Consider the following 19699-nt stretch of genomic DNA (forward strand, 5'->3'; position numbering starts at 1 on the left):
GGTTAGAAGGGCGTCGCTGCTTCCCCAGCACCAGAGGAGGAAGCTGCCGTCACTGTGGGATGGCGGCGTAAAGAACTCGGCTGCTGGTATCTCTCCGACTAATCTCACTGGAGGCGCCGCTTAAGCCGAGGTGTCGGATCGAAGCCGCGGAAAAAATAAAGTGTAGAAGCGTAAAGTTTGGCTGCAGGAACATAAGTAAGTGAGAGGAGTCAGCGGAGATAATAAAAACCCTCCCTGAGCTGGACAAAGTCGTTTCTCTTTATTGACTGAAGGATTTCTTTCTGTGGATTCACTGGAGTGTATTTTCTGCTGTGGACTGTTGGATTATTTCTGTTAGAGCAGGAATTAAACTCATGTTCAACCCATAAACTCCTTGAGGGCGGCTGCCCTTTACTACCTAAACGTGGATGCAGGCTTTCAAAGATATCATCGATTTCCTGTAGTTCAGGTGATTTGTGCCACATATGAGGTGATTTTTCATTAAAGCATCAAACTTGGTGTATTTTTACAGAACATTTTCAGACATGGAGCCATCACAAAACCCCTAGTAGTTGTTTCCACCACCACTAAATATGTATTATCTGTTTTTTCCATACATATCAAACAGGTTAACACAGAAAAAGTGATGTCTGCTCATCTGTTTTAAGGATACAACACCACAAACTTGTTTTTTGCTTTCATATTGCTTATTCAGGTCCTCTGAAGTGTTGAAGTCTTCTAAGATGTTCAGGTCTTCTACGGTGTTCAAGTCTCCAAAGGTGTTCAGGTCTCTTAAGGTCTTGAGGTCTTCTAAGGTGTTCAGGTCCACTAACATGGTCATGTCCCCTAAGATGTTCAGGTCTTCTAAGGTGTTCAGGTCCACTAACATGTTCATGTCCCCGAAGATGTTCAGGTTTTCAAAAGTGTTCACCCTAAGGTGGCCATGTCTCCGAAGATGTTCAGGTCTTCCAAGGTGTTCAGGTCTCCTATAGTGTTCAGGTCTTCTAAGGTGTTCAGGTCCCCTATAGTGTTCAGGTCTTCTAAGGTGTTCAGGTCCCCTGTAGTGTTCAGGTCTTCTAAGGTGTTCAGGTCCCCTATAGTGTTCAGGTCTTCTAAGGTGTTCAGGTCCCCTATAGTGTTCAGGTCTTCTAAGGTGTTCAGGTCCCCTATAGTGTTCAGGTCTTCTAAGGTGTTCAGGTCCCTATAGTGTTCAGGTCTTCTAAGGTTTTCAGTTCTTTCAGGGTTAAACTTGGCTGAATTCGGTCTGTTTTTTAATTTTTTCTGGAACCTACCAGTAAGGTGACCACTTTGACGGTGACTCCCTGCATCCCGTTTTCTATCCGACTCTCCTTCAGACTTCCGTTGAGGCCGTGGACCGAGTCCCAGGTCGCCAGCTGCAGGAAAACCAGAAGAAGAGGAAGCAGATGATAAACACACGGAGGGTGAACATCGCTTTGGGTTTTAATAATTTTTTAATCATTTTCTGTCACATCAACGTTCCTGGGAGGGAACAGAGAGGTGGAACATCAACCTAACATCGTCAATGAAAAACCAACGGTGGCCATCCAGAAGGACCACTACAAACTAAACCGGCATGAAGATTTGGTTGTTTTGTGTCCTGTTTTGGTCTTTTTGCATCACATATTGGTTGTCTTGTATCATGTTTACTTAATTTTGTGGTCCCTTTGTCACATTCTGGTTGTTTTACATCTTTTTAAAGTCACATTTTGGCTGCTTGTGTTGCATCTTGATTGCTTTATGTCGTTTTGTGGCCATTTTGTGTCACTTTATGGTTGTTTCATGTCTTTTTGAAGTCATAATTTGGTTGTTTTGTGTTGCATTTTAGTTGTTTTGTCATTTTGTAGTAATTTTGTGTCCCGTCTTGGGCTTTTTGCATCCCATTTTGGTTGTTTTTTCATTTTGTGGTCCTTTTGTGTCACATTTTAATCTTTTTGCATCCCATTTTGGTTGTTTTGTATCACATTTATGTAATTTTGGGGTCCTTTTGTGTCCTGTTGTGGTTATTTCAGACGAGCACTGAGGGGAATAAGGCCAGGAAAAAACACAACATAGAATTAAGAGACATCTATGTGCCAACAACCCACTCCAGCGGCTTCCATTCATCCCATTCATCACATTTTCAGCCACACACAAAACCAACCTGACCTAATTAGGTTAAAAAAAGAAAAAGCAGTGTTCCTCTGAAAGCCTCAAACATCCTCTCGGGAACCCAAAGAGCTCCAGGTTCACTGGGTTCCTGCAGAAACATCGTGCCCACCTCGTCAGATATTATTCTGTTTTGTAATAATAACAGTGATTCTGCATGTTGTTGGGATAATAACCGTCTATTATATAGAAGAGAAAATACACAGGAAGCTGCAACATCTCAGGCCTGATTCTGGAGAAAAACGAGGCGGCATGTAACAAAAAATACAAATACGCAATAAAAACAAAGGTAATCACTGGATTTTAACTCTAAATACTTCAGGTTAATCTCCATAATTAATAACATTGTAGGGTGTCAGCCTTATATTTATTTAAGGAAGGTTAAGTTCTGTAATTATAATAAGCTGTAATATTAAATAAGCTAATTAACACTGTAGGGATTCAGTTATAAAATGGATTATAGTCAGGTCAGGCAGTATTTTATAGGATTTTGGTTGTTTTTTTGGGGTAATTCTGGACTCTTTTTTGTTATTTGTCTCATTTTGGTCATTCTTATCTCTTTTTCAGGTAAATTTTGTCACTTTTATGTCATTCTTTGCTTCTTTGTGTTGTTTTTTGGTTTCTATTGGTCACTTTTTTTGTCTTTTTTCAGTTGTATTTTGTCCTACTTTGGTCATTTTTGTCTAATTTTTAGGTCATTTTGTCACTTTGTCGTCATACTTTGATTCTTTATGTTGTTTTTTGCTTTTTATTGGTCATTTTTGTCTTTTTTATGTTGTATTTTGTCCTTTTTTTTTAGGTCATTTTGTTATCTTTAAGCAATTATTTTTGTGGTCCTTTTGTGTCATTTCATGGTTGTTTTACATCTTTTTGCATCACGATTTGGTTGTTTTGTGTTGCATTTTGGTTGTTTTGTCATTTTGTGATAATTTTGTGTCTCGTTTAGATCATTTTGAAGTCACAATTTGGTTGTTTAACATCTTTTGCAGTCATTTTGCATCACCTTTTGGCTGTTTTGTCATTTTGTGGCCATTTTGTGGTAATTTCATGTCGTGTTTTGGTCTTTTTGCATCACATTTTGGTTGTTTGCGTCACATTTACTTAACTTGATGGTAAGTTTTAAAGAAGACTGGTAGAATAAAGTGATTTTGATGTATTTTAGGCTCAGACTTGGTTCATGATGAAGCCTGGCAGGGAATTGTTTGCCTGCTAAGTTTAGAACCAATTAGAATTTTTTAGATTTTCAGTGCTGCAGTCAAACTTTCCTGTCTAAAACCAGGAATTATCTCCTCATAGTAAACAGGTCTGTAGATCCGACCACACGGTTTAGGACTGACTCTCCGGCTCAGTCACACCCAGCTGCAGCCTCTTCTGTGATTTTTGTCTGTTTTTGTGTTTTTAAACCAGATGTTTGCCATTAGAGCCGTCGTCTACCTGCACAAGCTGCATAAAAGCTCCGCATCCGTTTGTGCCTGACTTTTTTTTTTTTTTTTTTTGTGGTCATTTTGATAAAGACCATCACTGTCACCATGGAAACACACCCAAAAACCAGCCAGAACATTAGCTGCTGCATCCTCACAGATTTATTGATCCACACTGCACCACTTAAGCGTTTTATTCCCTCTCTTAAGATTACACCAACTTATTGGGAGAATCTTTTTATTGCGGAATTACTTAGTAGTGCGTCGGCGTGAAAACACGAAAGAAAAACAATCAAAACGGGTCACTTTAACGTTGGAGAAGAATAAGAGAAGAGTCTGAATCTCTGACAGAACATCTTAATTACATCGTTAAGCTGCAAACAGCCATCCAGGGTCGCACAACAACATAACACAACACGACGGCAACAAATGGCCACGCTAATGATGATGTAGAGTTTATTAAGACGGCTGAAGCTTCGGTGATAATTACAGATTGTAGAATTACAGTTTGTACTATATATAATACAATAACTAATATGTATAATAATATATGCTAGCGTAAAGTTATTGTCCCATTAAACTTCAAAATCTTACTTCTTAACAATTAAAAATGCAGTTTTAGATGATTAGATTTGATCTTAGACTATAAAACGACGACAACGCTTCTTCAACAGCAATAATTTTCTTCATTTTGTGGTCCTTTGGTGTCACTTCATGCTTGTTTTAAGTCATTTTGCATCACAATTTTGTTGTTTTGTGTCATTTTGTGGTAATTCTGTGTCCCATTTTGGTCTTTTTGCGTAACATTTTGGTCATTTGTGTTGCAATTTGGTTGTTTTGCATCTTTTGCAGTCATTTTAAAACTTCAAGCATTTATTACGACCAGTACATGTGACCTAGACTTATGAAATTTGGTAGGCATATGTAACTCGTCAAGACGCACAAAATTGTAATTGACACGCATGCCCAAAACACAACAGGAAGTCAGCCATTTTAAATTATGTGTCATACTTTGGACGATTTTGGACCAATTTTTGGACATTTTCAAAGGCTATAAACTCAAACAGGGTAACCCTGACATTGCTCATATTTGGTCAGGATGTACACCAGGCATGGATGACCAAAAGTTATCAAAGTGCTCTGCAAAAGTCTGAGGGTGTGGAAATGGCGGCCAGTGGAATTTTGACATTTCACCATGAAACAGGAAGTGCTGTCTAACTAGCCTGAACATCCTCCAATGTGCCTGAAACTTTGCATGTATGATCAGCGTCCAGCCCTCACCACATCCATAGGCCAAAATACATTCACAGTCATAGCACCACCTACTGGACATGCTTGAATTTGCTGACCAGCAAGAATGCGAGGACCCGACCAACGCTACTTGCAGCTTTAATTAGGTCTAATTTTCCAAATAGCTGAGCATCACTGCTGCTGTTTATTTCTCAGAGAACCAGAAATAAAGAAGTCCAGTCCAGTAATCTGTGTCACACAAAATATGTCTCAAAGGAGTTTAGAGCCTGAACAACAGCCCTGCTCTGCTTAGACCCCGCAAGCAAGCAAACAAACAAACAAACATGTCAACAGGAGCTCCAGGAAACACTGGGAGGCTCAGAGATGAGGATGAGGAAGGAGGCGGAGGAAGATGAAAAAGAAATGTTTAATAATGAGCTCTATTCTCAGAGCTGCTGTCCTTTACATGATCTCAATCCCTCGTATGTCTTTAAGTGTGTCAGATTCTTCATTAACACACACCGATAAATCATCTCCAAACTCCAGTCTTCCCTGATTCTCCAGTGAACTGTTGAACTGCCGCCGTCAACCAATAATGAAAAGACTGAATGAGACCAAATCAGAGAACGGCATCTCCGTTCCCTCTGGATCTGTAATGAGGCTTCCAAAAATACAGCCGAGTCGCTGGGACGACTGATTTCTGGGGGGCAGAAATGAGACTTTTACAGCTTTTAAGATGCCTCTGCTGTCCCAGAAGACGTCAGTAACGTCGTGGAGCACATTAGACGACTGTAGATGTAATAAAATCAAACTGCGATATTAAAGTCTTGTTTGGTGCTTCTCTTAATGTGGAACCAAAGTGGCGTTTTGGGCTTTGGAGGCTTTAAAACTGGGCAACATTACAGTGCAACACTAAAAACTGTAGTTTTCTTTAAAAGGACTCTTTAACAAACTTCCTGTTGCCGTTTTACCTGAGTCCGTCCATGTCAAAGAGGACAGAACTCAGGTAAAGTGTTGCTGCACCATCTTAGATTTGAGTTCATGTAGTTCTTTCAAAAGTTTTGACTAAATTTTGAAAATTTCAAAGATGTTCAAGCATTTTTATGGCTCAGCTTCTCCAGAAATCTAACTCCCACAGCCATGACATTTGGTGAGGACTGTAAACGATCTAAATGATTGAAGTGAGTCTTAATTGTTGCCTCTCGAAAACCAAAAAGAAGTGGCGGAACCTTTAAACAAGGGTGGTGTTGGGGACCCAGAAGGTTCTTCTTCATTTCAAGTCAAAGTCAGCTTTACTGTCAGTTTTTAATATGCACATGACATATCAAGGATCGACATTAGCTTATTCTCTGTTCGTGCAACAATAGACATTAAATAAACACTTAGAAGGTTCTGAGACAACATGGAAGTCTGTAGATAGAACGCCAACATCTAGACCTCCATGAACACAGGTTCTGTTTCCTACCAATGAGTCCACATCAACATTTAGTCTAAACATCTAAAAACTGGAACCTTGTCCTGTCAAACTTTCAACACATCAATTCATGATGCTGCCACCACCATGCTCACTGGTAGGAGCACAAAAAGTGGTGTTCATAGAGGTCTATATATGATCATTTTACTTTCCAACACATCAGATTCTACTGTTACAGCCTCAAAAGTTGGTGAAATGTTGACCAAAGACTGTATTTTACTAGAAATATGGATCCATCCATATATATATACACTTACAGGAACTTTATGGAGACACTATACCACTGTAGTTGAGATATTCTGCACTTTGTTCTATTTTAAAAGCACAATAATAATCCATTATTGTCATATTTGATAGATTTTGAGTAATTCTAGATGACTTACAATATATTTGGAACAATTTCTGCTCATTCTGGACACATTTTAGGTGAAAATCGCAAAAATGATAACCTTGTCTTGTCAAACGTACCATTTCTCTTCATTTTCCACGCCCAGTAATTATTCATTATTGTCATTCTGGACAATTCTAAGTCCCTTTGGCCAATTTTTGAGTAATTTTGGATGACTTTCAAGTTATTTATGACACTTTCTATTCATTTTTGAATTTTTTTTCAGTCAAAATAGCAACAAACTGGATCCTTGTCTGGTCAAACTTTCCCCACATCAGATTCTACTGATGTTAGAGCCTCAAAAGTTGCTAAAATGTGGACCAAACACTGTACTTTAGTGCTTTGGTGCAATGTTTAATTTTCACCTCATTTTTCAGGGGCAAAATTTCATTTTCATGTAATTTTTCGATTCCAATATTTCAATCCTTTTATTTTTTTCTGGTGCTGTATTTTATTTTCATCTCATTTTTCTGCCGCAATATTTAATTTTCACCTTTTTTTAACTTCAGTATCTTATTTTCATGTCCTTTTAGGCACAATATTTAATTTTTATTGCAATTTTCTGGTGCAATATTTCATTTTCATTTCATTTTTAATTTCAATATCTCATTTTCATCTCCTTTTTAGGCAAAATATTTCATTTTTAACTCATTTCTCTGGTGCAATATTTTATTTTTATCTCATTTTCTGATGCAATGTTTGATTTCATCTCATTCTTCTTGTACAATATTTCATTTTCATATGCAGTATTTCAATTGCCTGCAATTTTTCAACTGCAATATTTCATTTCCATCTCATTTTCTGGTGCAATATTTCATTTTTATCTGATTCTTCAAGTGCAACATTTCATTTTATCTAATTTCTTTGATGCAATATTTCACTGTCATCCAATTTTTCTATTGCAACATTTCATTTTAATCTAGCTTTTCTGGTGCAATATTTCGCTTTCACCTCATTTTTAACTTCAATATCTCATTTTCATCTCCTTTTTAGACACAATATTTCATTTTTAGCTCATTTTATGGTGCCATATTTCATTTTGACCTAATTTTTCTGATGTCATATCTTATTTTCATGTGTAATAATTAATTTTCTACTCATTTTTCAGGTGCAATATTACATTTTGACCTCATTTTTCTGGTGCAATATTTCCTTTTCATGTGCAATATTTCATTTTCTTCTCATTTTTCTGGCCATAATCCTTAATGTGACTCCTGAGGGGTGAACAGCTTGTCGTTGACTCTGTGTTTTGGGTCGAAGCTGCAGGATTCTCACACATCTTCTTCTACTGCCCTCAAACAAAACTAAACTTTCTGTTGAAGAACTAATAAAGACAATCTGTTGGGCACCAGAGAGACCGAGCCGCCGACAAAGCTGCCATCATTCCTGACAATTATTCGATTATTAATAGTGGAAATAGATTTTTGGGGAATGCCAGCTGGTCCCCGGTGAGCTTCCTGTTGCTCTAACGGCGGCTCGTCGGGCTGACTTACGGCGGCCATGTAGCTCCGAGCCAGTAATGAGGGAAAAGGAGACAACAGAAATATGGGATGTTCTCCCAGAAAGCTGCTGAGGGACGTTTGCTGTTTCATTACGGATCAACATTTTACCGCACAGCCGCCTCGTTTTGGCCAATTAATTCCTATTTATGTCCTCTGTTCTCTTTAAAACGCACTTTTAATAAACTTTAAATGAAAACAACAGACCTGGATGTGCTGCATGGTTATGTTCAGGGGTTTAAATATTAAATATACAGCCTCTAATTTAATTCATGCTTCTGTAATTAAAATTATACAAGGCGGTTTTAAAACGGATGCAAACGATGTTGACCATTACGCTCTAATTAAAGATTTTATCAGGTGAACATGCTTTACTTTGTGAGCAATTAACCGATTTTACCATCCAGAATTACACGTTAATTTAAGTTAATTTATAAAATCATCCTTCATATGGATTCTTCTGGCGCTAAAGAACACTCAGTCATCTTCCACATGTGAGATAAGATCATTCTTTATGAATCCCTCAAACACCTGGGGGAATGTGCAGTTATAGCAGCGAAGGGAGGAGTGCAAAAAAAAATAGAAATAAACCAGAAATATATCGATATTAGATTATTTTATATGTAGAAAAATGTTTAAAAAAAAAAAAAAAAAACTGCACAAATCCCTCTCAATGTGGAAAAATCACAAAGCTGCACGAGTAGAAAAAATAAAGATATCAGTTTTCTAATTGCATAAAATATTAATATTGCACTAAAATACATCAGTATTTTGATTACATGCACATTTTTTAAACTTTCATACTCAACTTTGACAAAATAATGAGCAATATTTCATATTTTTATTCCTCACTATTTCAGTTTCACATCTAATATTTCTCTTACATGTCCAGCAGTTTAAACACATGTCCAGTTTACTTCCACTTTCATGTACATCATCATCAAAGTAATGTGCAATATTTCATTTCATCTCATTTTTTTATTGCAATATTTCATTTCATCCCAGTTTTGAAGGTGCAATATTTCATTTTCATCTCATTTGTCTGGTACAATATTTCATTCAATCTTATTTTTCTGCTACAATACTTAATTTTTATCTCATTTTTCAGCTGTCATATTTCATTTTCATGTGCAACAGTTTGAATACATGTGCAATTTTCATCCAATTTCACATACAACGTGGTCAAAGTTATGTGCAATATTGCATTTACGTCTCTCGTGTGTACAATATTTCACTTTCATATGCAATATTTTGTTTGTCAAATTTTCAGGTACAGTATTTCATTTTCATGTGATACGTTTCATTTTCATGTCACTTTTTAAGGTGCAACATGTCATTTTCATAGCCAAAATTTAGTTTTCATCTCAGTGTTCAGGTGCAGTGTTTCATTTCATCTCACTTTTCAGATGCAATATTTCATTTTCATCTCTTTTTTAGGTGCAATATTTCATTTTGATCTCATTTATTGTACAATGTTTCACTTTCACCCCATTGTCTGGTGCAATATTTAAATTTTGTATATTTTTGTCATAATATTTAATTTTCATCTTATTTTTCTAGTGCAAAACCTCATTTTTACCTCTTTTTTGGCACAATATTTCATTTGCATCTCATTTTACTGGTGCAATATTTCATTTTCATCTCACTTTTTAAGGTGCAATATTTAATTTTCATCTCATTTTCAGGTGCAAAATTTCATTTTCATGTCATTTCTTATTGCAATATTTCATTTCATTTCACTTTTTAAGGTGATTTATTTCATTTTTCCTGTGTGATATTTTATTTCATCTCATTTTTCTGGTGCAAAATTTCATTTTTATCTCTTTTTGTGTAATATTTCATTTTCATCTCACTTTTCATGTGCAACATTTCATTTTTATCTAAATTGCTGTTGCAATATTTCTTTTTCATCTCATTTTTCAAATACAGTATTTAATTTTCGTGTGCAATGTTTCATTCTTATGTGTAATACTTCATTTTAATCTCATTTTTTGTACAATATTTCATTTTCATATCATTTTTTAAAGGTGCCACATTTCATTTTCATGTGCATTATTTCATTTCATCTATTTTTTCGAGTGCAATATTAAATTTTTTCTCATTTCTTTGGTGCTATATTTCATTTTCATGTCATTTTTCAAGTGCAATATTTCATTTTTATCTTATTTTTAAGGTGCAAAACATTTTCATTTAATTTCTCTGGTTCAATATTTTATTTTCATCTAATTTTTAGCTTAAATATTTCACTTGTATGTACATTTCAATTTTTACCTCAATTTTCAGGTGCGATATTTCACTTTATCTCGATTTTTTCACAATATTTCCTTTTCATACTTGTTTCAAGGTGCTACATTTCATTGTCATCTTACTTTTTAAGATGCAATATTTCATGTCTTCTAATTTTTCTGGTACAAAATTTCATTTTATCTCATTTCGTTTGTTCTATATTTTATTTTCATCTAGTGTTTCTGGTGCAGTATTTTGTTTCATCTCACTTCTTCTGTGAAATTTTTCCTTTTCATGTGTGATATTACTCATTACCTCAGTATAACTACCATATACTTTTACCTGTTTGTTCTAGTCTTCTTTTAGTTTACATATTTTATTTCAGTGTTGCATCATACTTATATCTTATTACTTTTCTACTTTTTAGGCACAACATCTCTTATGTTATCTTATTTAGTTTTTTCTGACAAGAATTTATCTCATCTTAAACCAACAGCCGCTCCAGAAGTCACAATAATATGAGTTGTAATCTCTTCAGATGAGCTTCATGATGCTCTACAAGCCTCGTTTGTCGTAAACTGACTTAAAAAATGCAACAAGTAAGGAGATCATGGAAGAGATGTGCAGACGTCAAACAAAGGGGACGACATTTCAGCCTCCAAAACAGCCTTTAACGATCATACAGCAGAATAAATTAGGATTCTCCAACACAAACAACCCTCTGGTGCATCTCAGCCAGTCAGACACCAGACCAGAACCTTCCACAGGCTTTACAGAGATCAGAACACGACGTCTTTCAGTGATGTCTCTCTAACTACTGCAGAGGCCTGTCAGAAATGTAACAGAAAGAAACTCTTACAACAACTTCTCCTGCCTGACCTGACGTCTTTTCATCCACTGAAGTGTCTGAATGCGTCTCCTGCTGGGTGAGGATTAAACCGTGAATACTCTCCACTTTCTGCTGGAGATGGGAAATGATTTCCAAAGGGAACTTCATTCTTCGCTATAAAGGATGTCCGGCTCTATTTTCTGGCCGAGCTGCTGCAGATTTAGAGCTCACACTGATTCCTGGAAGCACCGATGAAAGTGTGAGCTGCTTTCTTCTTAAAAATGTGCACATAGACCGCACAGAAACAGAGTAAAAGCATCACAGAGTGTGGATGAAGATTCTACCTGCTGCTATAAAACACTAACAGAACAAAATATTATATTCAGAAATAAACGCGTTTCCTCAGGATCACATTTATAGACTTAGAAGTTGCAGTAAAGATAAATCCTGACAGTACTTTGTTAAATGACAACATTGTTTAATTCCATGATGTACTGCTGTAGAATCTTAGCAAGATTGGCGGCATCATGATGTGAAGCATGGTGGTGGCAGCATCGTGATATGAAGCATGGTGGTGGCGGCATCGTGATGTGAAGCATGGTGGTGGCAGCATCATGACGTGAAGCATGGTGGTGGCAGCATCGTGATATGAAGCATGGTGGTGGCAGCATCATGACGTGAAGCATGGTGGTGGCAGCATCATGACGTGAAGCATGGTGGTGGCAGCATCGTGATATGAAGCATGGTGGTGGCAGCATCATGACGTGAAGCATGGTGGTGGCAGCATCATGATGTGAAGCACGGTGGTGGCGGCATCATGACGTGAAGCATGGTGGTGGCAGCATCGTGATATGAAGCATGGTGGTGGCAGCATCATGACGTGAAGCATGGTGGTGGCAGCATCATGATGTGAAGCATGGTGGTGGCAGCATCATGACGTGAAGCATGGTGGTGGCAGCATCGTGATATGAAGCATGGTGGTGGCAGCATCATGACGTGAAGCATGGTGGTGGCAGCATCATGACGTGAAGCATGGTGGTGGCAGCATCGTGATATGAAGCATGGTGGTGGCAGCATCATGACGTGAAGCATGGTGGTGGCAGCATCATGACGTGAAGCATGGTGGTGGCAGCATCATGACGTGAAGCATGGTGGTGGCAGCATCGTGATATGAAGCATGGTGGTGGCAGCATCATGACGTGAAGCATGGTGGTGGCAGCATCATGATGTGAAGCATGGTGGTGGCGGCATCATGACAGGAAACACAGTGGTGGGAGTATGATCTTCATGTCAGGAAGCCACCACCACCATGCTTTAAGTCATGATGCCACCACCACCGTGCGTCACATCATGATGCTGCCATCAGTTAAAGTACCATCATACATAAAGTATTGCAGTATTACAGAGACTACCATAATCTCTAGATGTAAGGAACCAGGCTTGTTTAATTCAAACCACTGCCAGACTAATGTCTATTGTAACGTGTGGCCTTATGATCTGTAAAAACAAATAAAAGTGCATTTGTGCCTCCAAACTGGAATTTAAAATGTGATTTCCCAGAATGGATCCATGAAGAACCAACAGGTCATGCGAGTTTACGATGTTCAGCTCTGGACGACACTCTACTGGTTCTGCTTCCTGTCGCTGGAGGTTTCAATTTAAAAGAGACTCTCTGATGAAGCTTAAATCAAATCACTGTCAGGTCAGGAGTCCTGAGGAACGGCGTGTTGAGTCCTGTCAGCCCAGAAGTCCTTTATTCTGGTTCCACATGCAGCTTCTGTCTGAACATCATGCTCTCGTCCCGGCGGAGGTCAGACACGGCGGATGAATCTCCGCCTTGCCGCCGCTCATGCATTATTCCGGCCCTCCTCGCTACTCTCCTTCTCCTCAAATGTCAGGCCTCTTTTCTGTCTCCCTGCTGTCAGGCGAAAGGCTAGGCCAGCTGTATTTCTGGAGCTCGCTCTGCCGTGGACGGCCGGCGAAATGCCAGCGTTTGCCACCGTTTCTCACCTCCCCCTGGTTTTTATTTCCTTCACCTCTTCCTCATCCCAGGCTTTGATGGGTGATTTAGAGTGACTTTTAGAGGCTGACTTACAGCTCCCGGACACTGCTTTCTGACTGTGAAGTCCCAGAGATCAGCCGTCAGTCACAGTGTGGGCAGAAACTGAAATGTCTGCTTCAGTCTGTTGATGGAGTGTGATTACTGTGGCCAGAGAACAGACCTGTTTATCTGGCATCGCTTTACTCAGCAGGCACGATTAGTCGAACACAGCTGCTCAGGAACAGCGATCCTGAGGCCAAAGAGAAGCGGATCCAACTCTCTGAAGCTTTGAAAACGTCCTTTAACGCCCTGTTTCTACTAAAAAAGACAGGAGTTAAAGTAGTGTTGGTGTTTATTGTGTAAATTATGACCTTTTTTTTTTCAATTACGTTACTTCATTGTTTAAACAGGAGCAATATTTCAATTAAATCTAATTTATTTGATGTGTTTTAGATGATTAATACCTAAGTCTGTTCTCTTTTCAACTGAATGCACCTGTCTGCAGGGCTTTAATGTGTTTATTTTCCCTTTTATTGTGAATTAAGTCGTTAAAGAAGGATAAAGATAAAACCTTAACGTAATTATAACAGCATTAAACCATCATGAGCAGCATTTTACTGTTGTCAAGGTGAAGTCCGTTTTAATTCCTTTATTTTTGTTTGTGAGGCGAATCTGTTTTAAATTATTTATCTGCAACTAATTCATAAAAGCAGCAACAATGAAATGTACTTGATTTCAAAGCAAAGTCTGTAATAAACATTAACCGCTGTCATTGTTAACAAGTGATAATGATGCCGCGACCACCATGCTTCACATCATGATGCTGCCACCACCGTGCTTCACATCATGATGCTGCCACCACCGTGCTTCATATCATGATGCTGCCACCACCATGCTTCACATCATGATGCTGCCACCACCGTGCTTCATATCATGATGCTGCCACCACCATGCTTCACATCATGATGCTGCCACCACCATGCTTCACATCATGATGCTGCCACCACCATGCTTCACATCATGATGCTGCCACCACCATGCTTCATATCATGATGCTGCCACCACCATGCTTCACATCATGATGCTGCCACCACCATGCTTCATATCATGATGCTGCCACCACCATGCTTCACATCATGATACTGCCACCACCGTGCTTCACATCATGATGCTGCCACCACCGTGATTCACTTCATGATGCTGCCACCACCGTGCTTCATATCATGATGCTGCCACCATTGTGCTTCACATCATGATGCTGCCACCAATGTGCTTCATATCATGATGCTGCCACCACCATGCTTCATGTGATGATGCCGCCACCACCGTGCTTCACATCATGATGCTACCACCGTGCTTCACATCATGATGCCGCCACCACCGTGCTTCACATCATGATGCCGCCACCACCGTGCTTCCCGCTACAAAAGCAGGATTTTACTGTTCCAGCGATGCTAACCAGCTGAAACTCAAAGAATGTAAAGAACTGGAATTAATGAGCGGAACTGCTGATATATGGCATATGATGTTGATAAATGATATAGAAAGCCCTAAATAGATTCAAATATATAGGAAAGTCGAAGAACAGCAGCTACATTCAGTTTTACTATCAAAATGAAAGATATTCTGCAGAGTAAAATCCATGTGGGTGTTTATTATGTCAATTATGATGTTATTATTGATGCTTGAATGTCTAAACATGAGTAATACTTCATTTAAATCTAAAGTATCAGGTGTCTTCTAGATGTTTCATACCTAAATCCAGTCTCTTGTCTACTAAATGACCTGAAACAGTCAGTAATAAACATTAACCGCTATCACTGTTAACTCGTGTTCTGATGGATAGAGGCAGCGTCCCTACCAAGCCATTCTGCTGATGCAAACACAATTTCCCTCCAAGGACGGACCCACACACACAGTAAGGTCACATCTTAACACACACATGTGCAGCCACTCACAAACACTCAACCTCACGCACACTCCCAAGCGTCGCTTCGACTTTCCACGCTGCCGTTTTTACATTCGCAGGATTTTTCTCTGATGCATTTCGCCGTTACGAAACCCCTTTGAAGTCTCTAATCTACACAAAGCTGCGCTCTCCGGGGCCTTTTCAAAGGAAAACACACCGATATGAATGGCAATTAGTGCACATATGTGTATGTGCGCGTTTGCCTGCTTTTGATTTTTACCTTTTTTGTTCATCTGAAAGACGATCCGTGGGAGTTAGATAATACGCACCGCTGCAGGGACTCCGCCGAGCTGCACATTCAACCTTCACTGGATATTAAAAAAAACTTCAGAAAATCCGGTTTTCCATCATTTTAACTCAGCTCAGTGCATAAAGACTGACAGAAATACTTTATTTAGACAACCTCGGATGACGAGAACACACTGGCGGCATATTTTTCTAAATGCACAAGTGGGCAAACAGGAACAAGCTGCTTGTTGATTTGAGTAAAAACAGCAGAGTGTCATCAATCAAATATGTGGTATTTGTGTCAAATATCCCAACAACTATTGAAGAGATTTGCAAGGAACCGTCTTGTGGATGTTTACTGACCCCTCTAACTGTTACAACCTCATCATCTTGTACACAGTATTCTTGAAAAATTGAGCAAAAAAGGAGATTCTCATTTTTTAAACATGTTGGAAGCATATCCTGTGGTCATGGAAAGGATGTTAATCTGTCTCAGAAGGGTCAAATTATTGGCCTGCATCAAGCAAACAACTAAGGAGATGAAACGACGCTGCACAGTGGTGTAGTGATTAGCACTTTCGCCTTGTAGCGAGAAGATCCCTGGTTCGCGTCCCAGCTTTCCCGGGATCTTTCTGAATGGAGTTTGCATGTTCTCCCTGTGCATATGTGGGTTTTCTCCGGGTACTCCGGCTTCCTCCCACAGTCCAAAAATATGCTGAGGTTAATTGATCATTCTAAATTGCCCGTAGGTGTGAATGTGAGAGTGATTGTTTGTCTCTGTATGTAGCCCTGCGACAGACTGGTGACCTGTCTAGGGTGTCCCCTGCCTTCAACTGAGTCAGCTGGGATAGGCTCCAGCCCCCCCCATGACCCTAGTGAGGATTAAGTGGTGTATAGATAATGAATGGTTGGATGGAGATGAAACGACTAAAATCAGGTTAGGAACCGTCCAACACATTATTAAAACCTGAAGGATAGTGGTGAACCATCATCTTCAGGAACAAACTCTTAGATGATCGTAGAAAACCAACAGTAAAACTCACGACTGTTTAACAGTGAAAGGAAGAACATTTCCACATGAACAATGTGAAGGGAACTCTCGTGATTTGGAATAAACAGCTGCAGCTCTAAGAAAACCACTGAGCAGTGAGGATAATCAGAAAAAAGGTAAATGTAGTATTAGAGGGTAAATGTAGTATTAGAGGGTAAATGTAGTGTTAGAAGGTAAATGTAGTGTTACAGGGTAAATGTAGCATTAGGCGGTAAATGTAGCATTAGAGGGTAAATGTAGTGTTAGAAGGTAAATGCGGTGTTAGAGGGTAAATGTAGTGTTAGAGAGTAAATGTAGTATTAGAGGGTAAATCTAGTGTTAGAGGGTAAATCTAGTGTTAGAGGGTAAATGTAGAGGGTAAATGTAGTGTTAGAAGGTAAATGTGGTGTTTGAGGGTAAATGTAGTGTTACAGGGTAAATGTAGTGTTAGAGAGTAAATGTAGTGTTAGAGGGTAAATGTAGTGTTAGAGGGTAAATGTAGAGAGTAAATGTAGTGTTACAGGGTAAATGTAGTGTTACAAGGTAAATGTGGTGTTTGAGGGTAAATGTAGTGTTACAAGGTAAATGTAGTGTTAGAGGGTAAATGTAGCATTAGAGGGTAAATGTAGCATTAGAGGGTAAATGTAGCGTTAGAAGGTAAATGTAGCGTTAGAGGGTAAATGTAGTGTTAGAAGGTAAATGTAGCATTAGAAGGTAAATGTAGCGTTAGAGGGTAAATGTAGCATTAGGCGGTAAATGTAGCGTTAGAGGGTAAATGTAGCATTAGGCGGTAAATGTAGCATTAGAGGGTAAATGTAGTGTTAGAAGGTAAATGCGGTGTTAGAGGGTAAATGTAGTGTTAGAGGGTAAATGTAGTATTAGAAGGTAAATATGATGTTAGAGGGTAAATGTAGTATTAGAGGGTAAATGTCGTTAGAAGATAAATGTAGTGTTAGATGGTAAATGGAGCATTAGAGGGTAAATGTAGCATTAGAGGGCAAATGTAGTATTAGAGGGTAAATGTAGTATTAGAGGGTAAATGTAGTATTGACTATGATTATGATTCGTATTTGACTGTGATTAATCATTTATTGATTGATAGCATTGGGGAGCTTTGGTTCCGAAAAATGTTTAAATGTACATTCTTTCACTTCCAACAACCTCTACTTGGATCTTCAAGGATCTCATCGTATTTTGATCACAAAATGCTGCATTTCACTGAAAGTTGAGGAGTTTCCATACCTCAAATTTACCATGGGATTGGACATAAGGTTTCCATTGACATTCCCATCAACTAACTCAAGTAAAGGTGGCTTTAAAGTCCTATTTCTTAGCCTGGATGTCACTATTTTTTGGGTATTTGTTCACTAATCTCGAACCGAATGCTCTCGAACCACCTGATCCATCATGTCTCTTTAATTTCAGACACCCTGTTATCATTTTGTGTTACTTTATTTTGACTAACACAAACATGTTCTTCCCCAAAACATTTTCATTAACCAAAAGAAGCCAAAGTTGCCTCAGCCGTCTGCCTTTTATTCAGAAAGCTTTTCAATCCTCGGCGCTCCAGTCGTGTTTGGAGGTTTAATAAACAGCCTTAATCTTATTATTCACCCGTTTTCAATTAATTTCGCTGCAGCGTCTGTTTGTTATTTTACTTTGCGGGTCACGGACGCTGAAACACAAAACCAGTTTTTACCTTCAGAAAGCTGCTACAGAAGAGACGCTGGTCATAAATCCACAGGTTCAACATTTAGTGCAATCTGTTTATTCTGTGGACAGAAGTTGAATAAACTCTTATCTACTGCAGAACCTAATGACCTAACATGTGGCGCCTCTTTGAAATGCAAACAGAAAAAAGAAGCAGCAACTGAAGGGAGGCTTTGTACCGAGTCCCCTCTGAAATCCAAACATTACGTCTGTTTTTCATCACTCCATTTCATTACAGCTTTTTCATTTTCACTCCCGACATTATCAGCCGGTCTAATTTGATGTCTCTATATGGGATGTCCATGAGCTTGGCGGTCATTCATCACTGCCCACGCCTAACAGAAAGGAAAGAAAACAGAAAAATTAAGAAAAGAGAAGCTCCATCTTTGTGGCAAAAAAAAACAAAACGGAGGAAAATATCTGTCTTGTTCAATGTATTATTCATAGAAATTAGCAAGCGTGGAGTTTTTCAAAGGCACAAATTGTTGTTAACGACTCCAAATTACCTCGGGGATTTGAAATTAGCGTCGTCTGAGGCTCATTTTCGTTCTCCAGCTCTTCTAATGGATTCATTTCAGAAGGGCCGGTAACAATGCAGCAGCCATTACGGACAAATGGGCGGGTAATTTCTATCCTCCACAAAATAGCCGCAAACCTCTTTAGCTCTTCTCAGAGAGTCAACAGAAACAAAGACGAGACAGACGGTCGGATGGAAAAGAAAAGAGAAAATGGCCGAGACGGTGGAGAAGATGTCAACATGCAATGATCATTAATGAGTCTATCATTCTGCGGTTCGTTAAACCAGAAGACGTCGACACATTAAACGGAGCCCCAAAGTATTTATAACCATGATTAATTTTGATGAACAGAGAATTTTTATCCAACAAACTATCTTTCTTCAAGCTGGAAATGAAACATGTGGCAAGAAACAGCAAGAAATGTTCATTTTTTTGTGTGTTTTTTACAAAAAATGCCACGTCCAAAATGGTTCATACCCTTTCTCAGTATTCAGTTGTCAAGTCTCCTCTTGTAATTTGACTTTACAACCTTTAAACATCTCATAAGCAGCCACAATTCATCCTCACTGTGTGGTCTACTTGAAATCCACTTTTTTGAATAATGTATCAGCTGTTTTACAATTTATAGTGTGTCTAGAAGAAGGTAAATATCACCAGGAAAGTTTAGAATTGGATAGAAGATAGGATCTTTAGTAAACATGCAAACAAATAGAAAAATGTTGAGTTAAAATTCAACTTGAGCTGCTTTTTATCACGTATTTATGTCATTTCCAGTTGGAATACATTTGTTGTTCAAAGAAGAAATGATTACAAATGAAAAATATATCAAAAATATATCAATTTAATCCATTTCTTTTGTTTCCTGTGTCCAAATGTTCAACTTGTAGTTAATACCTACCAACATTAAGGACTCATAGATGAAATAATGCACTATAAATCAACATTTTGTAAAGTTGGGGTATATTAATAATTTTGGACATGACATTTTTAG

At 38.5% G+C, this 19699-nt stretch overlaps 1 protein-coding gene across 3 annotated transcripts in view; it reads right to left on the bottom strand.

Annotated features, from left to right (window-relative positions):
• grid1b (glutamate receptor, ionotropic, delta 1b) overlaps nucleotides 1–19699 on the bottom strand; it is a 693674-nt gene that overhangs the window by 53677 nt on the left and 620298 nt on the right. For all 3 annotated transcript variants that reach the window (XM_055004576.1, XM_055004575.1, XM_055004577.1), the window contains one exon: nucleotides 1272–1373. In XM_055004576.1, the coding sequence (XP_054860551.1) occupies nucleotides 1272–1373 (102 nt within the window). The remainder of the gene's footprint in view (nucleotides 1–1271; nucleotides 1374–19699) is intronic.

This window comes from Amphiprion ocellaris, chromosome 18 (genome assembly GCF_022539595.1).
Source record: "Amphiprion ocellaris isolate individual 3 ecotype Okinawa chromosome 18, ASM2253959v1, whole genome shotgun sequence".
Classification (NCBI taxonomy): Eukaryota; Metazoa; Chordata; class Actinopteri; family Pomacentridae; genus Amphiprion; species Amphiprion ocellaris.